This window comes from Panthera leo, chromosome E3, assembly GCF_018350215.1.
Source record: "Panthera leo isolate Ple1 chromosome E3, P.leo_Ple1_pat1.1, whole genome shotgun sequence".
Classification (NCBI taxonomy): domain Eukaryota; kingdom Metazoa; phylum Chordata; class Mammalia; order Carnivora; family Felidae; genus Panthera; species Panthera leo.
In genome coordinates, this window is record NC_056694.1 from 26,489,652 (window position 1) to 26,512,978 (window position 23,327).

The following is a 23,327-nucleotide window of genomic DNA, read 5'->3' on the forward strand; positions in this document are numbered from 1 at the left end:
GCTTGCATTCCCACCAACAATGCAAAAGAGATCCTCTTTCTCCGCATCCTCGCCAACATCTGTTGTTGCCTGAGTTGTTACTGTTAGACATTCTGACAGGTGTGAGGTGGTATCTCATTGTGGTTTTGATTTGTAATTTCCCTGATGATGAGCGATGTTGAGCATTTTTTCATGTGTCTGTTAGCCATCTGGATGTCTTCTTTGGAGAAGTGTCTAGTCATGTCTTTTGCCCATTTCTTCACTGGAGTATTTATTTTCTGGTGTTGAGTTTGATACGCTTTTTATAGATATTGGATACTAACCCTTTATCTGATATTTCATTTGTAAATATCGTCTCCCATTCTGTCCGTTGCCTTTTAGTTTTGCTGATTGTTTCCTTCGCTGTGCAGAAGCTTTTTATTTTGATGAGGTCCCAGTAGTTCATTTCTGCTTTTTGTAAAAAAAACACTTAAGCCCGGGCAAACCACACACTAGAACTATGCATGAATGATAACTTTTGCTTCTCTTTGTTGAGCACTTATTCTGTGTCAAGAACCTTCTACAGGCACCTCCTTTAACCCCTAAGAAACCCTGAAAGGTGGAGGGATGGGGAGGAGGTTAACTCACTTAGGTCTTCCTAGGCAAGCAGCTAGTTCTTTTTTTTTTTTTTTTTTTTTAATGTTTATTTAGTTTTGAGAGAACGACTGCACGCAAGCAGGGGAGAGGTAAAGAGAGTGAGACAGAGGATCCAAAGTGGGTTCTCCACTGACAGCAACGAGCCTGAGCCCGGTGAAGGGCTCGAACTCCCGAGGCATGAGATCATGACCTGAGCGGAAGTCGGTTGCCCAGCCACCCAGGCCCCTCAAGCAGCTAGTTCTAATGCCTGCAGGGCCGGGGTGGAGGGACAGCTGAGCCGAAGCAAGCCTCCCGCCCGCTGTGGGCTTCCGACTTCCGACTTCCTTCCGCACTGGGCTCCAACTTGCATTTTTATCTTCTGGTATGTATGTATTTCCTCTACGGGATCCAAGATACTTTCTTTCCTGTGACAGGCCCAGATACAAACTCTGTTATTATCCCATCTTGCAGAGGAGAAAACTGAGTCTCACAGAAGTGAGCACATGCCCAAGGCCACGCAGTGGCTCAGAAGCAGGGCTGCGGGTTTCTCTTAGTTCCCTGGAGGGGGCTGACCCCGGCAGCCTTCAAGCTGTCACTGGGAGCTGTCTCCAGCAGTGCCAGTGCCGGGAGGAGGGAGGAGAGAAGGGAGGGGAGGAGGAGGAGACTGGGGTCTACCCAGTGAGTCCGGAGCTCCCAGCAATTCTCGCCTGCGCCCAGAAGAGCTCCCAGAAAGGCTTCTCTCCTCCACTCAGGCCTGGAGGTGGCTTCCTCGGGGCTCAGGATGCAAAGGTGGGGGTTGTGGGCCGCGGCCTCACTGACCCTCCTTTCTGCACAGGCTTTTCCACAGACGGACATCAATATCAGCCCAGGTGAGCATAGGGGCCAGGGCCGGAGCAGGCGGAGAGGAGGACACCTCACAGATGCTTGAGGTTGTATCCGTGAGGCCTGCCTGGCTGCCTGGGCTGCAGGCCTGCCTGACCCACGGTGTGGCGGGAGCTGAGCTGCCCCCCCCTCCCCCACAGCCCTTCCATCTCCCCTCCCCGGGCCCCAGGGGCATTGCGCTAGGGTCACGCCCCAAAAGTCCTGATTTTAAATCCCAGTTTTGCACCTTAAAAACTGTGTGACCTTGCCCAAGTTTCTCAACCTCTCTGAGCTCAGCTTCCTTTGGACAATGGGGGTGAGAGTGGCACCCTCTGGGGCTGCTCTGCAAGGGAAGTCGGGTAAAGTGGGGGAGTACTTCATGCTTGGTACCTGGCACCGTAGGAAGATCTGGAAAGGCTGTTTCTGTTAGGGATTTGGCACCTGGGCTCCCCACCCCCACCCTGGCTGTGGCAGCTGCCCCCAGGGAGCTTTCGGACCTGCTGCTGCGCCACCACCGTTGAGCAGGCTGAGGGGACCCAGTTGTCCCTCTCGTGACCTCCCTGGAGGTCACTGCTCTGTGGCCCACTTCTGAGGGTTTTCTGTGTCCCTGGGAATTGGGACATACCGGCCTCTGACGTGTGGCGTCCCAGTCTCCAGCTTGAAAGTCTCAGGGCTTCAAATGAGCTCAGTTTCTCCTCTTGGCAATGCGGAGGCTGGGGGCTCGTTCTGAGGGACCCGTCCGGGTGGGAAGATTCCTGAATCCTGCAGCCTGCTCAGGGCTGAGGATCTTGCCTGTCACCTCTGCCACGAAGGTTATTTCCAAATGTTGTTTAAAATATATGAAAATAATAATAATTATTATTATTAATGGGGTACCTGGGTGGCTCAGTCTGTTAAGTGTCCGACTTCGGCTCAGGTCATGATCTTGCTTTTTGTGAGTTTGAGCCCCGTGTCAGGCTCTATGCTGACAGCTTGGAGCCTGCTTTGGATTCTCTGTCTCCCTCTGCCCCTCCCCCGCTTGCACTCTGTTTCTCTCTCAATAAATAAATTAATTAATTAATTAAATAGTACCTATAACCAATTAAGATTTACACAGCCCTTACTATATGCCGGGCATTGTTTTAAGCACTTTTTTTTTGTGTATAGATTTATTTAACCTTCACAATAACTTTATGGCAGAGATACTGTTTTGATCCCCATTGAAGTACGACTAATGAACTACTTGTAAGACTCCCATAAGAGCACATTATTGGGCTGTTACAGTGTTGGGACCAACTTAAACAGTGGGGTGATAGGGTTACCAGAGAAAATGCCTGGTGCCCGTGTAAATTTGTATTTCAGGTAAACAGTCATCTTTCAGCATAAACATGTCTCAAATATTACGTGGGACAGGGGCCTGGAATGCTCAATCGGTTGAGTGACTCTTGATCTTGGCTCAAATCATGATCTCACAGTCTGTGAGTTCGAACCCTGCTTCAGGCTCTCTGCTGTCAGCGCAGAGCCCGCTTCGGATCCTCTGTGCAATTCTCTCTCTACCCCTCCCCCGATCGTGCTCTCTCTCTCTCTCTCAAAAATAAATAAAAACATTTTTTAAAAAAATTACGTGGGACATAGGCTTAAAATTAGTTGTTTATCTGAAATTCAGATTTACCTGGGCCTCCTTCTTAATCTGGCCACCCTGATGGTGGGAGATGAGTTCATTCGGGCAAGTGTCAGGGGCTCCAGTTCTGTCATAAAATCTCTGAGCATCTGTCTCAGTCAGCTCTGGCTGCCATCACAAAGTACGATGGACTGGGTGGCTTCGACAACAGGAATCTGTTTCTCGAAGTTCCGAGGCTGGGAGGTCAAGGTGCTGCCTGGTTCAGTTCCCTGGTGAGGGCCCTCTTCCCGGTTTGCAGATGACCACCCTCTTGTTATGTCTTCCCATGGCAGAGAGAGAAAGAGCATGTGCACACTCTGGTCCCTCTTCCTCTTCTTTTTTATTTTTATTTATTTATTTGTATTAATTTGTTTAATGTTTATTTATTTTTGAGACAGAGACAGAGTGCAAGCGGGGGAGGGGCAGAGAGAGAGGGAGACACAGAATCAGAAGCAGGCTCCAAGCTCCAAGCTGTCAGCACAGAGCCCGATGCGGGGTTCGAACTCACAAGCGGGAAGATCATGACCTGAGCTGAAGTCGGATGCTCAACCGACTGAGCCTCCCACGCACCCCTCTCTTCCTTTTCTTATAAGGACACTAGTCCCATCATGGGGGTCCCACTCTCCTGACTTCATTGAACCCTCATTACCCCCCCCAAAGACCCCACTTAACCATTATATTGGGGGGTAAGGCTCCAACATATGAATGGGGGGGACCAGGGGGACACAAACATTCAATGCATAATAATGTCTTTCATCCTTGCTCTTATGGCTTAGTTTCCGCATCCATGCAATGGGCGAGCAGGAGAGAAGATGGACAAAATATCCTTGAAGTCTGCCTTGTATATTCCAGTCTTTCCTTTGTATCCAGTGTGTGGAAAGGGCCCGAGGTTGAGTTTGCAAGTGGAAACAACTGGGGAGTCTCCTCTCTCTCTCTCTCTCTCTCTCTCTCTCTCTCTCTCTCTCTCTCTCTCTTACTGCTTATGCTCCTGGCATCTCTGGGCGTCAAGTTTCCTCCTCTAGAAAGTGGGGATAATTAGCGGTGCCTACCAAACAATTGGGAGATCTTCAGTGAGGTCATGACGTGAGGTGCTTAACACACAGTAAGTGCTTAAAAACTGAGTTCTTACCGCTAGTTCTTCTGTTACTGCAGTTGTTGATGAGATGATAGAAATGGCCAGAGACGGTTTTCTGCTGTGACAAAAACCTCCATTGGAGAAAGGAACTTCCAGACATCTCTCCCCCAGCTCACCCCCAGCTCAGCTGAGAGGGGCACTGAGATCACTTCAAACCCCGGCAACCTTGGAAAGCTCAGAACTGAAGTTGGCAGGAAGGGCTGGGGAATCCATGGAGCCCAACCCTTCGATATTACAGGTGTGGAAGTCGAGGCCTACAGAGGCCAGTGACCCTGCCACGGTCGTCATCCGTCCAAGTGGTAGTTCTCCTTCTCTCCAGGTTCCCAGCCCAGCAGAAAGTCTAGTTGGGGCCTGGGCAGACAGATCTTCTAGAGGAAAGTGACTTCAAGTCAGAAGAGAACTCGTGTGTGCAGGTGTGTGTGTATGAGTGTGCATGTTGATGTGTGACTAGGGAGGGCTCATCTTAGGGTGTCAGGGGGCCCCTGCAGACCATGAAGCTGAGGGCACAATCAAAGCCCTCCTTATTGAGAATGGGCCTAGTTTATCCTCCCCTGGATACTCCCAACTTTTCCTTGCAGAAAAGAGCATTGGTCATATTATTACTGATCCCAGCGCTCCTAACCTTCCATGCACGTGAAGATATATGCACACAGTGCATCGGAGCCACACCTCTAGATTTGCTTGAGATCACTTTAGACACTTCTGGAAGGCTTGGGAGGCTTTAGCCAGACTACAGCCTTTCCGTAAAACCTTTTCTCCGAACCTGGCTTTGATCACATTGTTTAAGTGGATTAATGAGTGTAAAGTGCTTAGAAGGGAGCCTGGCACCTAGTAAAAGCTACATAAATATTTGCCATTATGATTCTTCAACCGTTACCAACAAGTTTCATTTCCTGGCTCCTGAGGCCAAGTACTCTTCACAGCAAAGGACATTCCAGCAAAGCGTTTGAAGTCTGAAGCTCACTGGCTGCTTCCGCAGGCCCCCGGGGGTGGGCAAGGGGGAATCTGTCTTCTCTTTCCTCCAGGAAGCTGGCACTGTACTCCCAGCTCCAGGCAGGTTTCGGGGCCCAAGCTGTCTCTGTAGTAGTAATATCTAATGCTTACTCGGATGCCAACCATGAGCCAGGCCATGGCTTCCCTGTGAAGTCGGCATTATCGTCATGTCCATTTTTAGATGAGAAAACAGAGGCACAAGGCACTGAGTGTCCAGCTGGGGCCGTTGGACTCCAGAGTCCACGCTGGAGCATGGAGGTCTGAGCAACTGGACGTCCCTACTTCCTTGAAGACATCTCAGAGCCTGGATCATAGAGTCAGATCCCAGAGTGCCGCATGTACGCTCTGGCCCATTCCCCACCCCTCCTCCACGGTCACGGAGCCCTCTGCATATTTCTGAAGTGCATCTCATTGCCATGTGTGTGTTCCTCTCTCCATACTGAGCGACTTGAGGTCACAGACCTCAAAGCCCAGTAGGCACCCAGGAAACATTGAATTATTTGCTTAATTAACTTTTGGTCTTAGCTCAGGCTGCTGTAACCTATGGTGAAAACACCATACACTGGGAGGCTGAAATAATAGGAGTTTATTTCTCTCAGTTTGGGAGCCTGGGAAGTTCAAAATCAAGATCTTGAGCAATTTGGTTCCTGGCGAGTACTCTTTTCCAGATGCTGTCTCCCCCCACAGTGGAGAGAGGGGGGTGAGGGTCGGGGGCTCTGTTCTCTCTCTTCCTATAAGGGCACTTATCATAGGTCCCCCCCCCATGAACTTATCTAACCCTAATCACCTCCCAAGTGTCCCATGTCCAAAGACATTGAGGAGTTAGGGCTTCAGCATATGAACTGTTAAATTTGGTGTTTGATATATTTGTCTTACAAATGAGAAAACCAAGACCAGAAAAAAAAAAAAAAGAGGTTTCCTGGAGGCACTTAGTGTTTAGGGATGTCTGAGTCCATCCTGATACCACCACCATTTGCTAGCTGTAGGGGCAAGTGACTTCAGCTCTCTGAGCCTCAGTTTGCTCAGCTGTAAAACGGGCATGATACCGATACCCCTCTTAGCCTGATCTGAGTAGTTATACACTCACCACCCGATGAATGGCTGCTGTTATTAACAATATAGACATTTCCCAGTGCTCTTTCCTCTCTATCTTGTGGCCACGAGAGTGGCCCAGAGAAGGGAGAGCAAAACTCGGGCATGAGAAGCCCAGGACCACCAGTGCGGATCCAGGACTCACTAGTGAGGAGGACGGTCTGACAGCGGGCTGTGTGAACCAGGGAGGCAGCGGGAAGTGAGGCAGCCCTCCCAGAGGCCACCTTCCCGGTCTCCTGGGACATCTGGGGCCCAGGAGTGGGGGTGGGGCTGGGGGTTGGGACGTGGCCCCCAGAGCCTCCCTCACCGCCCCTCCTGGCTGGCTCCCAAGGCGGATCTGGGCGGGAGGCAGCGTGGTAGTGCACTGTGGGCGGCTGGACTGGTGCCAGGGGAGCGAGCAGCCAGATTGAGTGGGAAGGTGACAATTTCTTCTTTTAAAAAGAGAGAGAGAGAGAGAAAAAATGAGGCCTGAACTCCACTGGTGTGTTCTTTTTTCTTCACAAGCTCAGAGCTCCCAAGGACTTTGACTCCCACCCCAGCTGGGAGACCTTGGTGGCCTTTAGTGCTGCTAATTGAAGGAAAAGACCACTGCAGGCTCCCGGTTTCCAGAGCAACGAGCCCTTTTGTGCATCCCCTCCCCTCCCTTCCCCTCCACCCTCCCTCGGTCACCTCTGGCCTCATCTCTTACCTTCTCACCCTCTCCCATTCCCAGCTTGGCTGAACCATTTGCATTTCTCCAAATGTTCCATATTCTCTCATACCCCCAGGCCTTTGCACCTGCTGTGTCCTCACCGGAAACATGTTCCCTGACTCTTATCTTTGAGGTCTCAGTTGAGACATCATCCCCTCCCAGAAGCTTCCCAGATCTCCAAATCCTAGGTGCCACTTTTAGGTGCTCCTGTGGCAACACCCTGAAATTTCCCCATCTGGGAAGGGGGCTCTGGTGTCCTGTCCTAATCACCCATGAGCTCCTTGAGGAGACAGTTGGAGCGGCCACCAGTTCAACTAGGGAGACAAAGCGAGTAAACAAATAACCAGCCTCCAAAAATAATTTGGGGGTGCTCCCTCAAGTTTTTGCCAGCATGACCCACATCCACAAATGACATAATAATTTATTTCTGTGCTTATTTTTCTTAAAAAGTTTTTTAACGTTTTACTTATTTTTGAGAGACAGAGACTGAGTGCAAGCAGGGGAGGGGCAGAGAGAGAGGGAGACACAGAATCGGAAGCAGGCTCCAGGCTCTGAGCTGTCAGCCCAGAGCCAGACGCGGGGAGACCACGAACCATGAGACCATGACCTGAGCCAAAGTTGGACGCTTAACTGAGCCACCCAGACACCCCCATTCTTATTTTTCTTTATGTCAATCTTGTAAAACCCAAGCGATCAGAAGCCCCCTCTGTGTAGCTGGCCACAGTATCTCCAGCTAACTGCCTGAGCCCAAGTGGGTGCTCAAATAGAATTTGTTGAATGAAAAAGGAAATGAATGAATGTCCAGACCGGCAAGACTGAGTCAAAAGGAAATGGGCTTAAATCCAACAGGAATCTCTAAATTAGGTCTGGAGCCATACAGCCTGGCTTTAACAACCACCTCCGCCACTCAGCTGCTGTGTGATATTGGGCATGTTACTCAACCTCTCTGTCCTTGGTTCCTTCCTCTGTAAAACGAGAGTGATTGTGGTATCTACCTTGTAGGATGTGTGAAAACTAACTGAGCTGATATGTACAAAGAGCCTGACACCATGCCTGGTTCAGGTGACAGCCCATTGGGGTTGGTCCTGTTTGTTACAGTGCCATCATTACCTGACTCATCAAGCTGTAAACCTATAGAAATCCCTTCATGAGAGAGACACGGATTAGCAAAGGCTACTTTGGGGTTCAGGCTGATAAAAGGCCTCTAAGATCCTTCTAGTCTCAGTTTCTAGAAATCCCAGAGGGAAGGGGGGTGTGGGATACCAGGCAGGGTGGAGTTCATTATCCCATGTCCAAACACGTGGCTTTTTGCCTCCCAGATCCTTCCAATTAAAGGCCTTTGCCTGCCCAGGTGGAAAAGGGAATAATTGAGCAGTGACCTGTCACAGCCCCATTTTCTGGTATGTTTCACCCCAGGCATCCATAACCACCATTTGTTCAGTAGACAAAATCAAAGGAACCAGGAGGGTGAAGGAGGGAGCTTGTTTTCCACAGGGAGACCTGCTTTGGAAATATCCACCAGGCTTTAGGACCCAGGAGAAGCCTTTGGACCTTGGGGAGAGGGGAGTAGGAACCCTGGCCGCCTCCTTTCCCCTTCCAGCCCCTTTCATTTAATTATTAAAGTCTCTCTGCATCTTCAAAGGTAGTGCCACAAAGTTCCTACAAAGAGCTCAGCAACATCCACGGTTTCAAGAGGTGGAACAAAGCAGGACTGACGGTGTGGCTGTCTGGGGCAGGGGAGGGGCGTAGGAAGGGCAGTTCTGGTCAAATGAGAAAGCCCAGTGGCTCTGGTCAGTGATGGGAGACATGGAACCTGTCTGCTTAGCGTAGCTCTCTGGATTAAGACATCTGACTCTTTCCCCCAGATAAATGCGCATGCACACGTACACACTCTTGATTTTGCACTTCATTTCAGGGGACACAGTGGATCCCTGAAACCCCATCAACCCCGGCTATGAAACCCTGAGCTAATCATTAATAATCATACTATTACAGAGCAATCCATGGACGCCAAGCATTTGGTGAACTTCTATGAAGTAAGGTGCTAAAAGACAGTGAACCATTCTCAGCCCCGTTGATGTCCCATGATGAGGCATCACGTGGACTTTCAGATCAAAGACTCTGGTGTCAGGAGGTTCGGTTCAAATCCCTACCTGCCACTTGCGAGCAGGATGACCTTGGGCAAGTCACTTAACCTGTCCAAGCCTCAGTTTCCCTGTAGGTGTGTGACACATTACAAATGCTTCATAAATGTTGTCCACTACTTTATTTTTCAAGAGCTCAGCCAGCTGTTACAGTGGCTTGAAAGGCAAAGATCCCACACCCTTGGGGGTCCACAAAAGGGGCCCCAGAGATCAACCAGTTTGACAGCTGAATGTGCCGTTGTCACCTGGCATGTTAGGCACAGAGCTGGCAGCTGGGACCCGGACCTCCAGAGTCCCAGTCCAACAGATGTTAGTCCTGCCCCCCACCGTGGGTGAGCTACCTAACATAGCTCAAGGCAGGTTCTCAGTGCGCCTTCTTCCTCGCAACCAGTCATCTTGAGTTGTGGTTTCCAAAAAAAAAGATATCTCCTAAGAGGCCTTCAAGGGGGTCGAGGCTTGGAGGAACTTTATTGTCTCAAAAGTGGATTTCCATCTGTGCTTTTTCAGAATTAAGGATGCTTCCTGAACCCCAGTAGTTCGATGGGCTACAGATATAAATAGTCTTGGCTATAGTTTGTCAGTAAACACGTGGAGAAATGTCTGCCCTCACCACAGAGCCCAGAGTTGCACATTGAAACAAGGCACCTTTTTTTTGCTTATAAAATTTGCAAAGATTGCCATTAAAGTGACAACACCCGGCACTGGCGAGGGCACTGTGAGATGGGCACTCTCAGACATTACTGTGGGAGGATAAATTGCTTTCAGGAGGCAATTTAGCAAGTTTTATCAAAGCCTTAAAAATCTCTCCTTGGAAAATCTTCAGAAATGTTGAAAAAAGCTTGATGTACGAGGCTGTTCATCTCAGAATTATGTCTATTTATTTTTAAAAAAAGGGAACCAGTCTAATTATCCACAAATAGGGGAATGATTAAATAAACTCTAGGGGGACCACTCCGTGGAGTATTCAAGAGCTATTTAAAACAATGTTTATGAAAATTTATAATAACAGGAGGGGAATATATTCTAATTTTTGGAACTCTGAATATTGACAGGTATGTATAGTACAATATAATAATAGAATTTTTACAAATCTCTGCGTTCAAGCATGATACAAAGAAAAACACACCAAAGCAGTAACATTTTTCAAGTGTTCTATAATGAGCATATATTACTTTTGTCATTTGGTAAATTTTAGGTACGCATGTATTTTTTGGACCTCAAGCATAGAATGTTACTAATCACAATGGGACATGTTTTACTTTCACTCTTGAAAAGGTGTCATAAGCTGTAGGAACAATGTTTCCACGCTACCAGCCCTCCTGCCAGTCTCTTTCTCTGCCCACAGCCATGCCCGAGCTGCCCCCGGCTTCTCTGTGCCCACTATTCTGGATGGAGTTCAAAGGCCACTGCTACCGATTTTTCCCTCTCAATAAGACTTGGGCCGAGGCTGACTTCTACTGTTCTGAGTTCTCCATTGGCAGGAAGTCTGCGAAACTGGCCTCCATCCACAGGTGAGTGGACATCCGTCCCCCATAGCCCAACCAAGCACCCCCTTTGGAACAGAGAGTGAAAACTGGCATTTCTCACTGGTGTTTCTCTTTGGTAATTCAAGCTAACTTTGATCTAGCCCAATTTCTCATTGAAACTGATCCGGCCTGGGTGGCTCGGTCGGTTAGGCGTCCAACTTCGGCTCAGGTCATGATCTCGTAGTTCATGGGTTCAAGCCCTGCGTTGGGCTCAGTGCTGCCGGCTCAGAGCCTGGGGCCTGCCTCAGATTCTGTCTTCCTCTCTCTCTGCCCCTCCCCCACTCCTGCTTTGTCTCTCTCTCTCTCTCAAAATTAAATAAACATTAAAAAAAGAAGAAGAAAGAAACAAACCAATCCAGCCCAATTTCTCATTGAAACGGTTGAAGGCGAAGCGTGTAGCATGGGAAGCTAAGAGCGGCTACAGGATCCACCTTCACATGTGCTGATTTTGTGCTGTGCCCCACATGACAACACGGGGCTTGACCCTGCGATACAATGCACATAATATATATACCAAGAATATAATACGAGGAATAATAACTGACGTCTATTTGCTGAATGTTTGTATACAGCATCATTTTGAAGCTCTCTCAAACCATATCGGGTAGGTATCTTCCTTTTCACAGACACCGAACCCGATCCTCCAAGAAGGTAACTTGCTCAAAGTTACATAGCTTTAAAGTGGTGGAGCTGGGATTTGAACCTGAATAGTCGAATTACCACCCACCAAGGCCACCTTCAGCATTCCTCTGTGTCTCCTAAGCCCCAGCCACATTGACCGTCTCAAAGTTTTACGGTCTGGTGCAACCGTTTTACTCCTCCAGACCTTTGCACATTCTGTTCCCTCTGCTGGGAATTCCCATCCCCTTCTCCTCCATCTCTTCACTGAAGTCACCCTAACTCCGTGGCACTGTAATTGCACTCATTGCCCACCTTTCCTGGAGCCCATTTTTCATCACCTTTTATTTATTTGTTTGTTATATTTATTTATTTATTTTGAGAAGGAACAAGCACGAGCTGGGGAGGGGCAGAGAGGGAAAGGGAGAATCTCAAGCATGCTCTGACATTAGGCTCGATCTCACGAACCGTGAGATCGTGACCTGAGCCAAAATCAAGAGTGAGACGCTTAACCAACTGAGCCACCCTGGTGCCCCTTCATCACCTCTAACTGACTTGCTTTCACACCCGACGGCCTTGCTGATGTATGGCTTCTTTTCAAGGATCTCAGAGACTTGAAGTCAGAAAGACAGTTGGTTCTTTATGCTTTAGAGTCACTGACTTTTGTTAAGAACAGAGAAGGGGTCCTGTATCTTAGTTTTTGTTTTTAATGTTTGTTTTTGACAGAAAGAGATAGAGAGCGTGAGTGGCGGAGGGGCAGAGAGAGGAAGACAGAGAAGCAGGCTCTGCACTATAAGCCCGACATGGGGCTCGAACTCATGAACCATGAGATCATGACCTGAGCCGAAGTCGGACACTCAACAGACTGAGCCACCCAGGCGCCCCCGTCTTAGTTTTTAAATGAATCCTCCATGTATTCAGCCAACAGATACATAGAGCTCCCACTGTATTCTCAGTGATGCTGAAGAAGATGAGAGGCAGTCATGGTCTATTAGGAGAATGGGAACCACTTCAGACATGCAGAACAGAATTTAGTACGCACGGGTGATGGAATCTGAGATCGTAAAGAGGCAATAATGAGGCAGTCTAGAGATTCACAACAGCAGGAAGCCAATTCCACCCCTAATGGGAAGGCAAACCAGTCTCATAGAGCTGGAGCCACCAAGGCGAGGCAGCCCCCGCCAGCGACTCCCGAGGCAGGGAGAGAAATACCGGGCTTCTCTCGGCTTCTCTCTGCCCCCTTCCTCTTCTGGCCCTTCCCGCTGCTTGCGGGGAAGCTGACAAGAAAACGTGGGAAAGGCAGTCTTCAGGGCAAATCCGCTGTGATACAGGCAGAGCACAGGACCGGCCCGCACACCGGTGGATCAAAGAATTTGTCAAAACTTTCAAGGCTGTAGAGGAAAATGAGATACTCGGAATAAAGAGTACATTTTAAAATGATTCCAAGTGAAAATTTCTCTTTAGCCAGCCCACAGGCAGGACAGTGCAGCCACTCATGGTGCTTATAACCTCAACCTTAGCTAGGCATCAGCAAAGATTCTGGGCAAATGTGGGGAGTTTCCAGGCAATTCTTGACCCAATTCTGGTCCTTTGCTGCCTCAACCTACCTTCTTCCTGTCTTCTCAGCTCCGAATGCCCCCTCCTTTTCCTTCTTGTACTACTAACATTCTCAACATTCTCTCCCTTTCCTCTCTTTTACAGGTAGTTTTCCATTTTGGTATTAATACTTTTTTTTTTAAAGTTTATTTACTTATTTTGAGAGAGAGAGAGAGCAAGTGGGTAAGGGACAGAGAGAGGGAGAGAGGGAATCCCAAACTCTGTCAGTGCAGAGCCCAAGGCGGGGCTCAAACTCATGAACCATGAGATCATGACCTGAGCAGAGATCATGAGTCAGAGACTTAACCAACTGAGCCCCACCGGGCATCCCGGTCTATGATACTTTTATGAAAACGTTTTGGAAAGTTGGATCTGAACAACTCCTTAACCTGTTGTATGTGAAGTTCAGTTCACAGAAAGCTAGACGCTATTATAAAATCCCTAATTACATCTTGTCTTTGAGACACAATCCAATTCTATATTTCTGGTGTTTTCTTCATGCTTTTATTTTTTTCTTTCATAATTAAACACACAATCAGCTTATGCCTGTCTGTGGAGCATCTGATTGAAATTTAAGATCCTCATACTTTCTGCTTACCTAATCATTTCCGCCTTTGTTTCAAGAGGCAGTTGAGTTGAATTAAGTTCAACTGCTCTATGCTCCTTATTACTTGCAGTAGCACCTTGGGCTTCTCTATGTTCCAGTTATTTTGACCAGTTATGGGGAAAATGCAATGAAATATGGAAATTTTTTCCCAAGCAGGTGCTGTTGAACAAAGATGACAAAGTGCTAAAATGGCTAGGCGGCCACTCTACCCGATGACTGCTCAACGTGTATGCTCAGCAGTCAATGTAGGAGACCCCAAATTGTGCGTGAGAGAGGCGTGTGGGGATGCCAGTGCTTACGCAGCGGGGCGGGACCAAGCTCAAGGACCCACTAGGGTGAAGAACACCCTGTCCCCAGAAAGTGGATTCCCTCACACTGCGGAACACATACTCTTGGAACATCAATGTTGAAGAGAGCCCTGCTGATGTCAAGTAGAAGTAAGGTTTGGTGTTGGTTTATGTGGTCCTTGTGGCTCATTTGAGGACACCAGACCTTAAGAAATAGAGAAATAAACCAACCAGCCTGCCTCTGGGAAGTCAGAAATGTGTGCTCCAAGTGGTCCGGAGTGGATAGGGGGTATTCAGGGAAGGTTTCCTGGAAGGACCATCTTGGATCAGGATATTCAAGGATGAGGAAGCCTAAAGAATGGAAACAGCAGATGTTCCAAAGGAAGAAGCAAGGACACTAGACTCAGACAGTCCTGGACTAGTCCCAGCTCTGCCACTTCCTCCCTACACCAAGGAGACCAAGCATCTGACCAAGGAGACCAAGCATCTGAAGTTCTTACAAAGTTAGCTCGTCACTGAGTGCTCAAGAGGGGAGACATTAATAGTTTCGTTTATTATAATTCTAGGCATCTCAAGGGGGCCAGTTCTTACTTAGGGTTCCCATGTCAGATCGTCTTTCTGAGGGCCAGCAAGCCCTGCCCCACTCACACTTTTTCCCTTCGGTTTCCTCCAATGGTATCTCGGTTCTTAGTCCATTCAGGCTGCTGTTACAAAAACACGACAGACGGGGTGGCTTACAAACAACAGAAATGTATTTCTCCCAGTTTGGTGGTGAGAAGTCCAAGCTAGGGTGCCAGCTTGGTCAGGTTCATAGTGGGAGAGCCTGCTCCCTGGTCCACGATGGCCATCTTCGAGCTGCATCCTCACCGGGGAAGGGGTGAGAGCTCTCTGGCATCTTTTCAGGGCACTAATCCCATTCATGAAAGCTCCACCCCCATGACCTAATCACCTCCCAGAGTCCCCACCCTCTAATACCATCACACTGGTATTAACATAGGAATTTGGGTTCATATATTCCCAACATATGAATATGGGGTTTCAACAAATGAATTTGGGGGAGACCCAAAGATTGAGTTCCCAACTGTATCTGCAACTCCCTGAATGTGATTGCCTGCAGCACGGTATTGAGAAAGATTCTGAGTGCTTCTGGAACGGATTGGCAATGTCTTCCACAAACACAGAATGAAGCAGAATAAACATGGATGTTCTGATTTGCTACCAGGGCCTCAGGACAAAGGGAATTTAATAGGGGGCATTTTAGACAAGGTGGCAGCCCGTGGAGAGTGGCCATCCAGTGAAGCTGATGACAGCAGATACGCTTTGTTGCAGCATAAAGGGCACCTCACCAGAGTCCCGTTTTAAAGTGAGTTATTTGCTAGTTATTCGGTCTGAGGCTGCTAAGTATGACTTGATAAAGATTTCTTGAACATACTGAAGTCTACCTTAATGCCACGTGGAAGCCGAAAATGGGACCCCTGGTCTGGTGGGATCTGCCCCTCTGGGTCTGTGAGCTCCTTGAGCTGAGTCTGTTGTGTGTCCATTGCCCTCACCTCCCTTACCTGCCCTTCTGGCCTCTGCCGATGGCATTCTCCAGGCTCTCTGGTAGCAGGGCGCTGGGTGAGCTGTTCCCTTCCCCAGGCTCTTCAGTGCAGCAGCTTCAAACATCAGGTCCACCCTCAACTATAACCCAAGAAGGAAAGGCCGCGATAGACCCTGCAGCCTTTTCCACACACCTGTCTCCATTTATCAGGGAGGGCAGTATTTTCCAGACGCCACTTACGGAAGTCTGCTTACATCCAGTTGGCCCACCTGGGGTTGATGGCCAGTGGTGGCTGAAGAGGAGGCCAGAAAGTGAAACCTAGCTTTCCTAACTTCTTTTTGGGTGGTGTTTTTATTTTAGAGAGAGAGAGAGAGAAAGCATGTGGGCATGCTCAAGCAGGGCAGAGGGGCAGAGGATGGGGGGGGGAGAGAGAGAGAGAGAGAGAGAGAGAGAATATCTCTAGCAGGCTCCCTGCTCAGCGCAGAGCCTGACTTGGGGCTCAATCCCACAAACCTAGGATCATGACCTGAGCCGAAATCAAGAGTCAGATGCTCAACTGACCAAGCCACCCAGGTGCCCTTCCTCTCCTAACTCCTTATGTAGGCAACAGGCAAAGAGACCAGAGATGGCTGTGGAGTAAGCAACCAGGGGTGTCCATCCCAGTGTCCCATTGATATGACAATGCAAAAAGAAGGCAATGCGGTGACTTCACATATGCAAAACATGCAGCACAGTACCTGTCAGGAAGTCAGCACTCAGGAAACATTTTAATGATCCAAGGAAAATCTCTATGTGTCTATCTCTCTATCCATCCATCCATCTCTATTTCTTTGTCGCTCTGGGCAGCAGACTGCTTTCAGTGTCCTCCACCGATGCCTTTTGTTAGGTGAAGTATTTTCTGAGTTCTTTGAAATAGGAGGTGAGGGTCCCCCAAGAAGACACCAATGCCTTCTGCTATGGTTTGAATATTTGTGTCCTACCCCCCAAATTCATAGGTTGAAATCCTAATGCCCAACGTGACCATATTCGGAGGTTGGACATTTGGAGGTGATTAGGTCATGAGGTGAAGCCCTCATGAATGAGATTAGCACCCTTTTTCTTTTAATGTTTCTTTACTTATTTTGAGGGCAAGAGAAAGAGAGAGAGAGAGAGAGTCTCAAGCAGGCTCAGCATGGAGCCTGACACGGGGCTCAATCCCATGACTCTGGGATCATGACCTGAGCCGAAATCAGGAGCCAGATGCTTAACCGACTGAGGCACCCAGGCGCCCTGGAATTAGTGCCCCTATACAAGACGCCCCACATTGCTGTCTTGCCCCTTCCTCCTCCGTGTGAGGACACAGTGAGAAGTCTGTGACCCAGAAGGCCCTCACCTGACCATGCTGGCCTCCTGAACTTGGACTTCTAACCTCTAGAACTGTGAAAAATAGATATCTGTTGTTTGAAAGCCATCCAGTCTATGATATTTTGTTACTGCAGCCTGAAAAGGCTGACACTTTCTAAGCGAGGGTGGCCTGTTAACCAAAGGGCTTTGGTGTTGCTGAGTGGGCTATGCAAGTTCAAGCCCAGAGCCGAATTTTCCAGGGAGGCAAAAGATTTTGGAGGCAGTATGTGAACAAAAACCTGGTAGGATATGTAAGGACTGGCAGCATAGGAGGGCTTCTGAGAGAAAACGAAAGTGTCTAGTGGAGATTTCCATCAAGTTATTTGATGTGCAGAGCGCATGAGAAACCCCTTTCTCTGTCTCTTCATGATATTGTCAATACAATCCACCTCATTTGCTGGTGTGTTTGAGACAGATGTAAATTTTTAGGATGAATAGTGGGGCTGAGATCTGCTTTGAACTGGCATGGATCTGATCCGGAGGTGGCCATGAAAAGACAGTCACATATGGGTGGTGTAATTAAAGAAAGAAAAAGAGGGACGCCTGGGTGGCTCAGTCGGTTAAGCACCCGACTTTGGCCCAGGCCATGATCTCACAGTTTGTGGGTTCGAGCCCCATGTCTGGCTCTGTGCTGACAGCTCAGAGCCTGGAACCTGCTTCAAATCCTGTGCCTCCCTCTCTCTCTGCCCCTCACTCACTTGTGCTCTGTCTCTCTCTATCTCTCAAAAATAAATAAGTGTTAAAAAAAAAATTAAAAAATAAATAAATAAAAGAAAAAAAGAAAAAGAAGGAGGGGCGCCTGGGTGGCTCAGTCAGTTAAGTGGCCGACTCTTGATTTCGGCCCAAGTCATGATCTCATGGTTCGTGGGTTTGAGCCCTGCATGGGGCTCTGCGCTCACAGTGTGGAGCCTGATTCAGAGTCTCTGTCTCCCCTCCCCTCTCTCTGCCCCTCCCCCACTAGAGTGAGCTCTCTCTCTCTCTCTCAAAAATAAATAAATGTTAAAAAAAAGAAAACGAAGGAAAAGACAGGATTGCATCATACCCTCGATTTACTTTGAACCAGGGAGATTAACAAGGATTGCTTTCAGTTTTTGACTCTGTCCTAAGAACAGAGACAACGAGTAACACTACTGAGTTTCTTACGTTTGCAGCTGGGAAGAGAATGTCTTTGTGTATGACCTTGTGAACAGCTGTGTGCCTGGGATCCCAGCTGACATCTGGACGGGGCTTCACGATCACAGACAGGTAAGGAAGCAGGGGCCATCAGGCCCTCTTGGCAGCTGCAGCCAGGATGCCATTTTGACTTAGCCGACCTTTCACCTGGGGCCCATACGGCAGGTCACTGCGGCGTGCCCAGCACGTGGAGAAAAACCAGACACCGGGATGCCCCAGGTAGAAGATAGTGTTGTGAAAGAGTATGTGACGGGGACATAGTAGGATCAGGGAAGGCCTTTCTTTGGGTGAGTTCCCAAAACAGTGGACACAAAAATGTGACTAGATGTGTAAAATATTTCTGAGGGAGAAAGATCTGTGAGGGAAAAAAGAGGAGGGGACATAAGTGTGATGATAGCACAGTTCTGAGAAAGACTTGGCTAGGCCAGTGGGGAGTCCTCAGGCAAAGGATGGCCACTAGAGGAACCCCGCCTGGGGCAGGAATGGGCCGGCACCAGCACCCCTGAGTACCTGCTGAGTCACTGACTGGGCACAGCCTGGAGGAAACCTGGTCTGGCTGTGAACGCAGCGGTGAATCCGAAGGGGCAGGGGAGCTGAGGCTGTGGGTCAGCCGTGCTCCCTGTAGCTGGTCCTCCTGAGGGAGTTCCAAGCAGTGCCCTTCCATGGTTGCCACAGCCTCCCTAAGTTAAAGACATTTAAGCTAGTATCTAATGGATAAATAGGAGTCAGCCAGAGGAAGCGCATTCCAGGTAGAGGGAATAGCATGAGCAAAGGTCCTGAGGCGTGAGAGATCATGACCTATTCGAGGACCTGAAAGACAAGTGGGTCTGGGATGCAAAATGGGGCAGGGGTCGATGGAATAATGGTGAAGAGCAAGGCCAGATCTCATACCTGGCGACATCGCAGCAGAGTCCCCCTGGGAATTCTGTCCCCAGACTCTCCCTGGGTGAGCTGAATACTGTCTCTGTTTTGCATGTATGCTACCAGCCCTGCCCCCAGAGTACTGCGGGGAATAGGGCTCCAGTTCCAGCCCCCGTCCTGCCTCTTACTGGCTGGTAGGTGACTTTGGCCAATTTTTTTTTTGTTGACCTCTCTGAGCTTCAGTTTCCTCAGCTATAAAATGGGGGTAATGATAACAGTGCCTTGTTATGAAAAGTCAATGAGCTTAGCCTGGCACTTGGGACACTCTAAGAGCTCACTAGGGCTGGTAGAAGTCACTGTCAAATAGCAGAAGCAACAGTAGTAGCCAGACTCAACAGAGATGGATATATATTTTTTTAAATCAATAGAATTCATCTTGCAAGAACCTACATAGAAGTTGTAATTGAAAAAAAAAAAAAAAACCCACAAGGGGCACCTGGGTGGCCCAATCAGTTAAGTGTCCTACTTCGGCTCAGGCTGTGATCTCATGGTTCATGAGTTCAAGCCCCTCATCGGGCTCACTGCCATCAGCACAGAGGCTTCTTGGATCCTCTGTCCCCCTCTCTCTCTGGACTTCCCCGGCTCATGCTCTCTCTCTCAAAAATAAATAGACATTTAAAAAAAAGAACCGCAAAATTTCTATTCATAATAGTGACTTTCAAATGGGATTATAGGAACACCTGGGTGGTTCAGTCAATTAAACATCCCACTTGGGCTCAGGTCATGATCTCACGGTTCATGAGTTCGAGCCCCACATCAGGCTTGCTGCTGTCAGCGCAGAGGCTGCTTGGGCTCCTCTCTCTCCCTCTCTCTCTCTGCCCCTCCCCCACTCACTCTCTCTCATAAATAAATAAATAAATGAATGAATGAATAAATAAAGAAAGAAAGAAAGAATTTTTTTAAATGGGATTATAGGGGCGCCTGGCTGGCTCAGTCAGAAGAGCCTGTGACTCTTGATCTCAAGGTCATGAGTGTGAGTCCCACGTTGGGTATAGAAATTACTTAAATAAACTTAGAGAAAAAAAGGATTGTGAATACACTTAGGGTTTAAGGAACTTGTATTACAATAATTAAGTGTAGTAATAACAAACAATACAGTAAAAGATCTTGTTTTTTAAAATCTTCCTTGCAGGGCACTAGCTAAGTCCTTTGTGCCCTTTACTTCATCACTGCTCACAACAGGTTTCTGAGGGAGAGACTAGCTCCATTGTAAAGGTGTGGAAACTGAGGCTGGGGAGGTTAAGTAACCTGTCCAGATGGCAGTGAGGAGGTGGGTAGCATCTAGCTCTAGCCTCTCTCTCAGAAGCAGCATGCTGTTTCCATTATCTGATGCCACCTCCGTAATCATCAGTCTTTCGGGGGAGACTTTTCTAAGGACTTGAATAAATGCAGAAATGGCTCGTGTTCCAGAACATGGCAAGGATATAGTTCTTTCCACAGTTAATTTGCACATTTATTTTAACACCAATCAAATTCCCAACAGGAGTTTTCTTGTAATTGGACAGAGAAGTCTCACATCAGGCAAGAAAAATACACAGTACAGGGACAAAAGGAAAGAAATGAAGGGTGACTCCAGTCGGCTGGTAAATTGAATTAAAAAAAAAAAAAAAGTGTAGTAGTTAAATCTTGGGCACGGAGTCTCACAGACCTGGGTTTGAATGCCAGCACCAATGCTTTATTAGCTATGTGAATTTGGCTAGGCCAATCTGAGTCTGAGTTTTCTCATCTGTGCAATAGACATGATGATGCCTGCTTGGACGACGGGGGGCAGAAAATAAGTAGAGCACCTGATGGCAACTAATGAGCCTTCCATAAACAGCAGCTAGCAGTGATGGTATAATAGCAGTATCTCACATCAAACTGAGGCCTTTTAAAGAATATTTTAGTATTTATTTTTGAGAGAGAGAGAGAATGTGAGACACAGACTCCGAAGCAGGCTCCAGGCTCTGAGCTATCAGCGCAGAGCCCCACGTGGGGCTCAAACCCATCAACCAGGAGATCATGACCTGAGCCGAAGTCGGAGGCTTAACTGACCGAGCTACCCAGGCGCCCCTATATATTTATTTTGAGAGAGAGAGAGAGAGAGAGACTGGGCGAGATGGAGAGAGAGAGAGAGAGAGAGAGAGAGAGAGAGAGAGAGAGAGACGGAGAGGGAGAATCCCAAACAGGCTCCATACTGTCAGCACAGAGCCCAACTCAGAGCTCAAACTCAGGAACCTTGAGATCATAACCTGAGCCGAAGTGGGAAGCTCAGTTGAGTGAGCCCCCCAGGTGCCCCAGGACTTTTTAAAAAGTTTGTTTGTTTGTTTGTTTGTTAAGGTTTTTTTTGAGAGAGAGAGCTCACGAGCGTGCAGGCTCATGCGCGTGCCCACGAGTGGGGGCGGGGCAGAGAGCGAGAGGGAGAGAGAGAATCCCGAGAAGGCAGGGCTCGATCCCACAAGCTGTGAGATCATGACCTGAGCCCAAATCAGGAGTCCAAGGGTTAACGGACTGAGCCCCTAGGTGCCCCCAAAGTGAGGACTTCTGCACTGTTCCATATGGAAGCGTTAGAATGTCAGCCCTGAGCTGGGGCTGGCTCTGATGCCAGATCTTTCTCTTACGGACTGGCTTCCTCCACTCTGGATGGGATTGCCCAGGAAGGGCAGTTTGAATGGACCGACGGCTCCTCCTATGACTACAGCTACTGGGACGGAAGCCAGCCGGACGACGGCGTCCACAAGGACCCAGAAGAGGACTGCGTGCAGATATGGTACCGGCCGACCAGCGGTGAGTGCCCGCGAAATCAGGGCTTTTGCAGGGGTGCTGGGGAGGAGCCGGGGATGGCAGAGAGACTGCCTGCCCCCCGCCTTTTCCTGGGCGTTAGGGGGCTGGTGGGGGCGGAGTGGGCGGGGTTGGGGGGCCGGGCCCTTCTCCGCCGTGGATACAGTTTAAACAGTAGGTAGCGGGGCATTGTTGACCTGCAGACCGTGCTTGGATTAAAAAGATATTAGAGGCAGAAGCATGGGGCACATTGGGGGGGCGGGGTCGCAAAGACCGTAGTCAAAAGATGGTGCTTCTGTGTCAGCTCCCCAGTGCGCTGGAGTGCCAGCCCCGACCCCAGGCTCGTGCTCCTCACTATCAGAGCAGAGGTATGCCTGGAGAAGCACCGAGGTGGAAGTAGTGAAAAGGATATACACCTGGGTTCAAGCCCTTGCCTTGCTGCCTTCTAGCTCTGTGTCCTTGCAGGGAATCACTTATTCACTCTGAGATTCCGCTTCCTCTTCTGTAAAATGGATTTAGTAACCGTTCTACCCATAGGGCAGACGTGAGGATTATAGGAGGCACAGCTGATCCAGCTGTTCTTGGAACCCCAGCTCCACCCCTTATTAATCGCGTGGTCCAAAGTGAATGCCTTAACCTCCTGGCTCAGAGTCTGCATCTGCAAAATGGGCTAATGATACTTAACGCACAAGGTTGCTGTGAAGAGGAAAGAAGCTAATGTACATAATGTGGCCACAACGATTTGCATGTGGTATTAGCAATCACCGCCATCAGCATGAGCAACATCATCACTCCTCAACCCGATCTGGAGAAGTGAAAATGATTCATATTCTCATTTTGCAGATGAAGAAATGGAAGCTCAGAGATGTTAAACAATTTGTTCTTGGTCACACAGCAAGTAGTGAAATGGGTTTCAAACCTGGACCTACCAAAGTCCAGATTCAAGCACCCAACTCCTGCTCCTTCTGCGCCCCTTTTTCTTTTCCTGATTCGAATAGGGAGGTAGGGAACAGGGACTTGCTATCCTGGGAGCCAGTCTGGAGCCTGGGAGTCAGAGCTGGGCCAAGCCCCTGGGTAAAGGGTGTCCTGCCCCTCCACAGCAGCAAGTCAGGGCCAGCCTTGGAGAGAGAAGAGCCGGACAGCAGCCTCATCAAGCACCAGCCAGAAAGGGGTGCCAGTGCAGGCATGAGGCCACAGGAGAGGGCTTTTACTCCAGTGGGGCGGTGAGGTTACTTTTACTGTGGTAGGTGGACCCTCACCCGGATTCTGTGCTTCTTCTCACTGCAGCTCTGAGGTCATGGAATGATAACACATGCAGCCGCAAGTTCCCCTTTGTCTGCAAGATCGCGTCTCTGACCATTCACTGAGCCGGTCTTGCCCCGTCAAAAGTGAGCCCAACTCCAGCACATCATGTAGGTATATCTAGTGTAAATCTGACACTCAATAAATATAAGCCACAGAAGAGATAAAGCTCCTGGGCAGAGATTTTTGTTTTTAATTTTTTAATGTGTATTTTTATTTATTTTGAGAGGGAAGAGGAGAGGCAGAGAGAGAGAGAGAGAGAGAGGGAGAGAGAGAGAGAGAGAGAGAGAGAGAGAGAGAGAGAGAATCCCAACTCTACGTAGAGAGAGAGACTCTACGTTGTCAGCACGGAGTCCAACATGGGGCTCAGTCTCACGAACCATGAGATCATGACCTGAGCCTAAATCAAGAGTCAGATGCTTAACCGACAGAGCCACCCAGGTGCCGCCCCAGGCAGAGGTTTTA

The 23,327-nt window shown here is 48.8% G+C and overlaps 1 protein-coding gene across 2 annotated transcripts; it reads left to right on the plus strand.

Annotated features, from left to right (window-relative positions):
• The first annotated feature begins 784 nt into the window (after positions 1-784).
• CLEC19A (C-type lectin domain containing 19A) lies at positions 785-23,026 on the plus strand. Of its 2 annotated transcripts, none has more exons than XM_042921727.1 (5): positions 785-976; positions 10,495-10,660; positions 17,858-17,951; positions 21,437-21,566; positions 22,848-23,026. In XM_042921727.1, exons 2-5 carry the CDS (start codon positions 10,497-10,499, stop codon positions 22,925-22,927), a joined length of 468 nt encoding a protein of 155 aa, XP_042777661.1. In that variant the 5' UTR covers positions 785-976; positions 10,495-10,496; the 3' UTR covers positions 22,928-23,026. The 2 variants fall into 2 exon arrangements, with proteins under 2 accessions (XP_042777661.1, XP_042777660.1); XM_042921726.1 differs by lacking the exon at positions 785-976 and adding an exon at positions 1,216-1,463.
• The last annotated feature ends 301 nt before the right edge of the window (positions 23,027-23,327 follow it).

Excerpts from the sequence above, each read along its gene's own strand:
- CLEC19A (XM_042921726.1), top strand. The coding sequence starts at position 1,376 with ATGCAAAGGTGGGGGTTGTGGGCCGCGGCCTCACTGACCCTCCTTTCT. Across the intron at positions 1,464-10,494 it reads GGACATCAATATCAGCCCAG|CCATGCCCGAGCTGCCCCCG; the intron begins GTGAGCATAGGG and ends CTCTGCCCACAG. Across the intron at positions 17,952-21,436 it reads GGCTTCACGATCACAGACAG|GAAGGGCAGTTTGAATGGAC; the intron begins GTAAGGAAGCAG and ends GGGATTGCCCAG.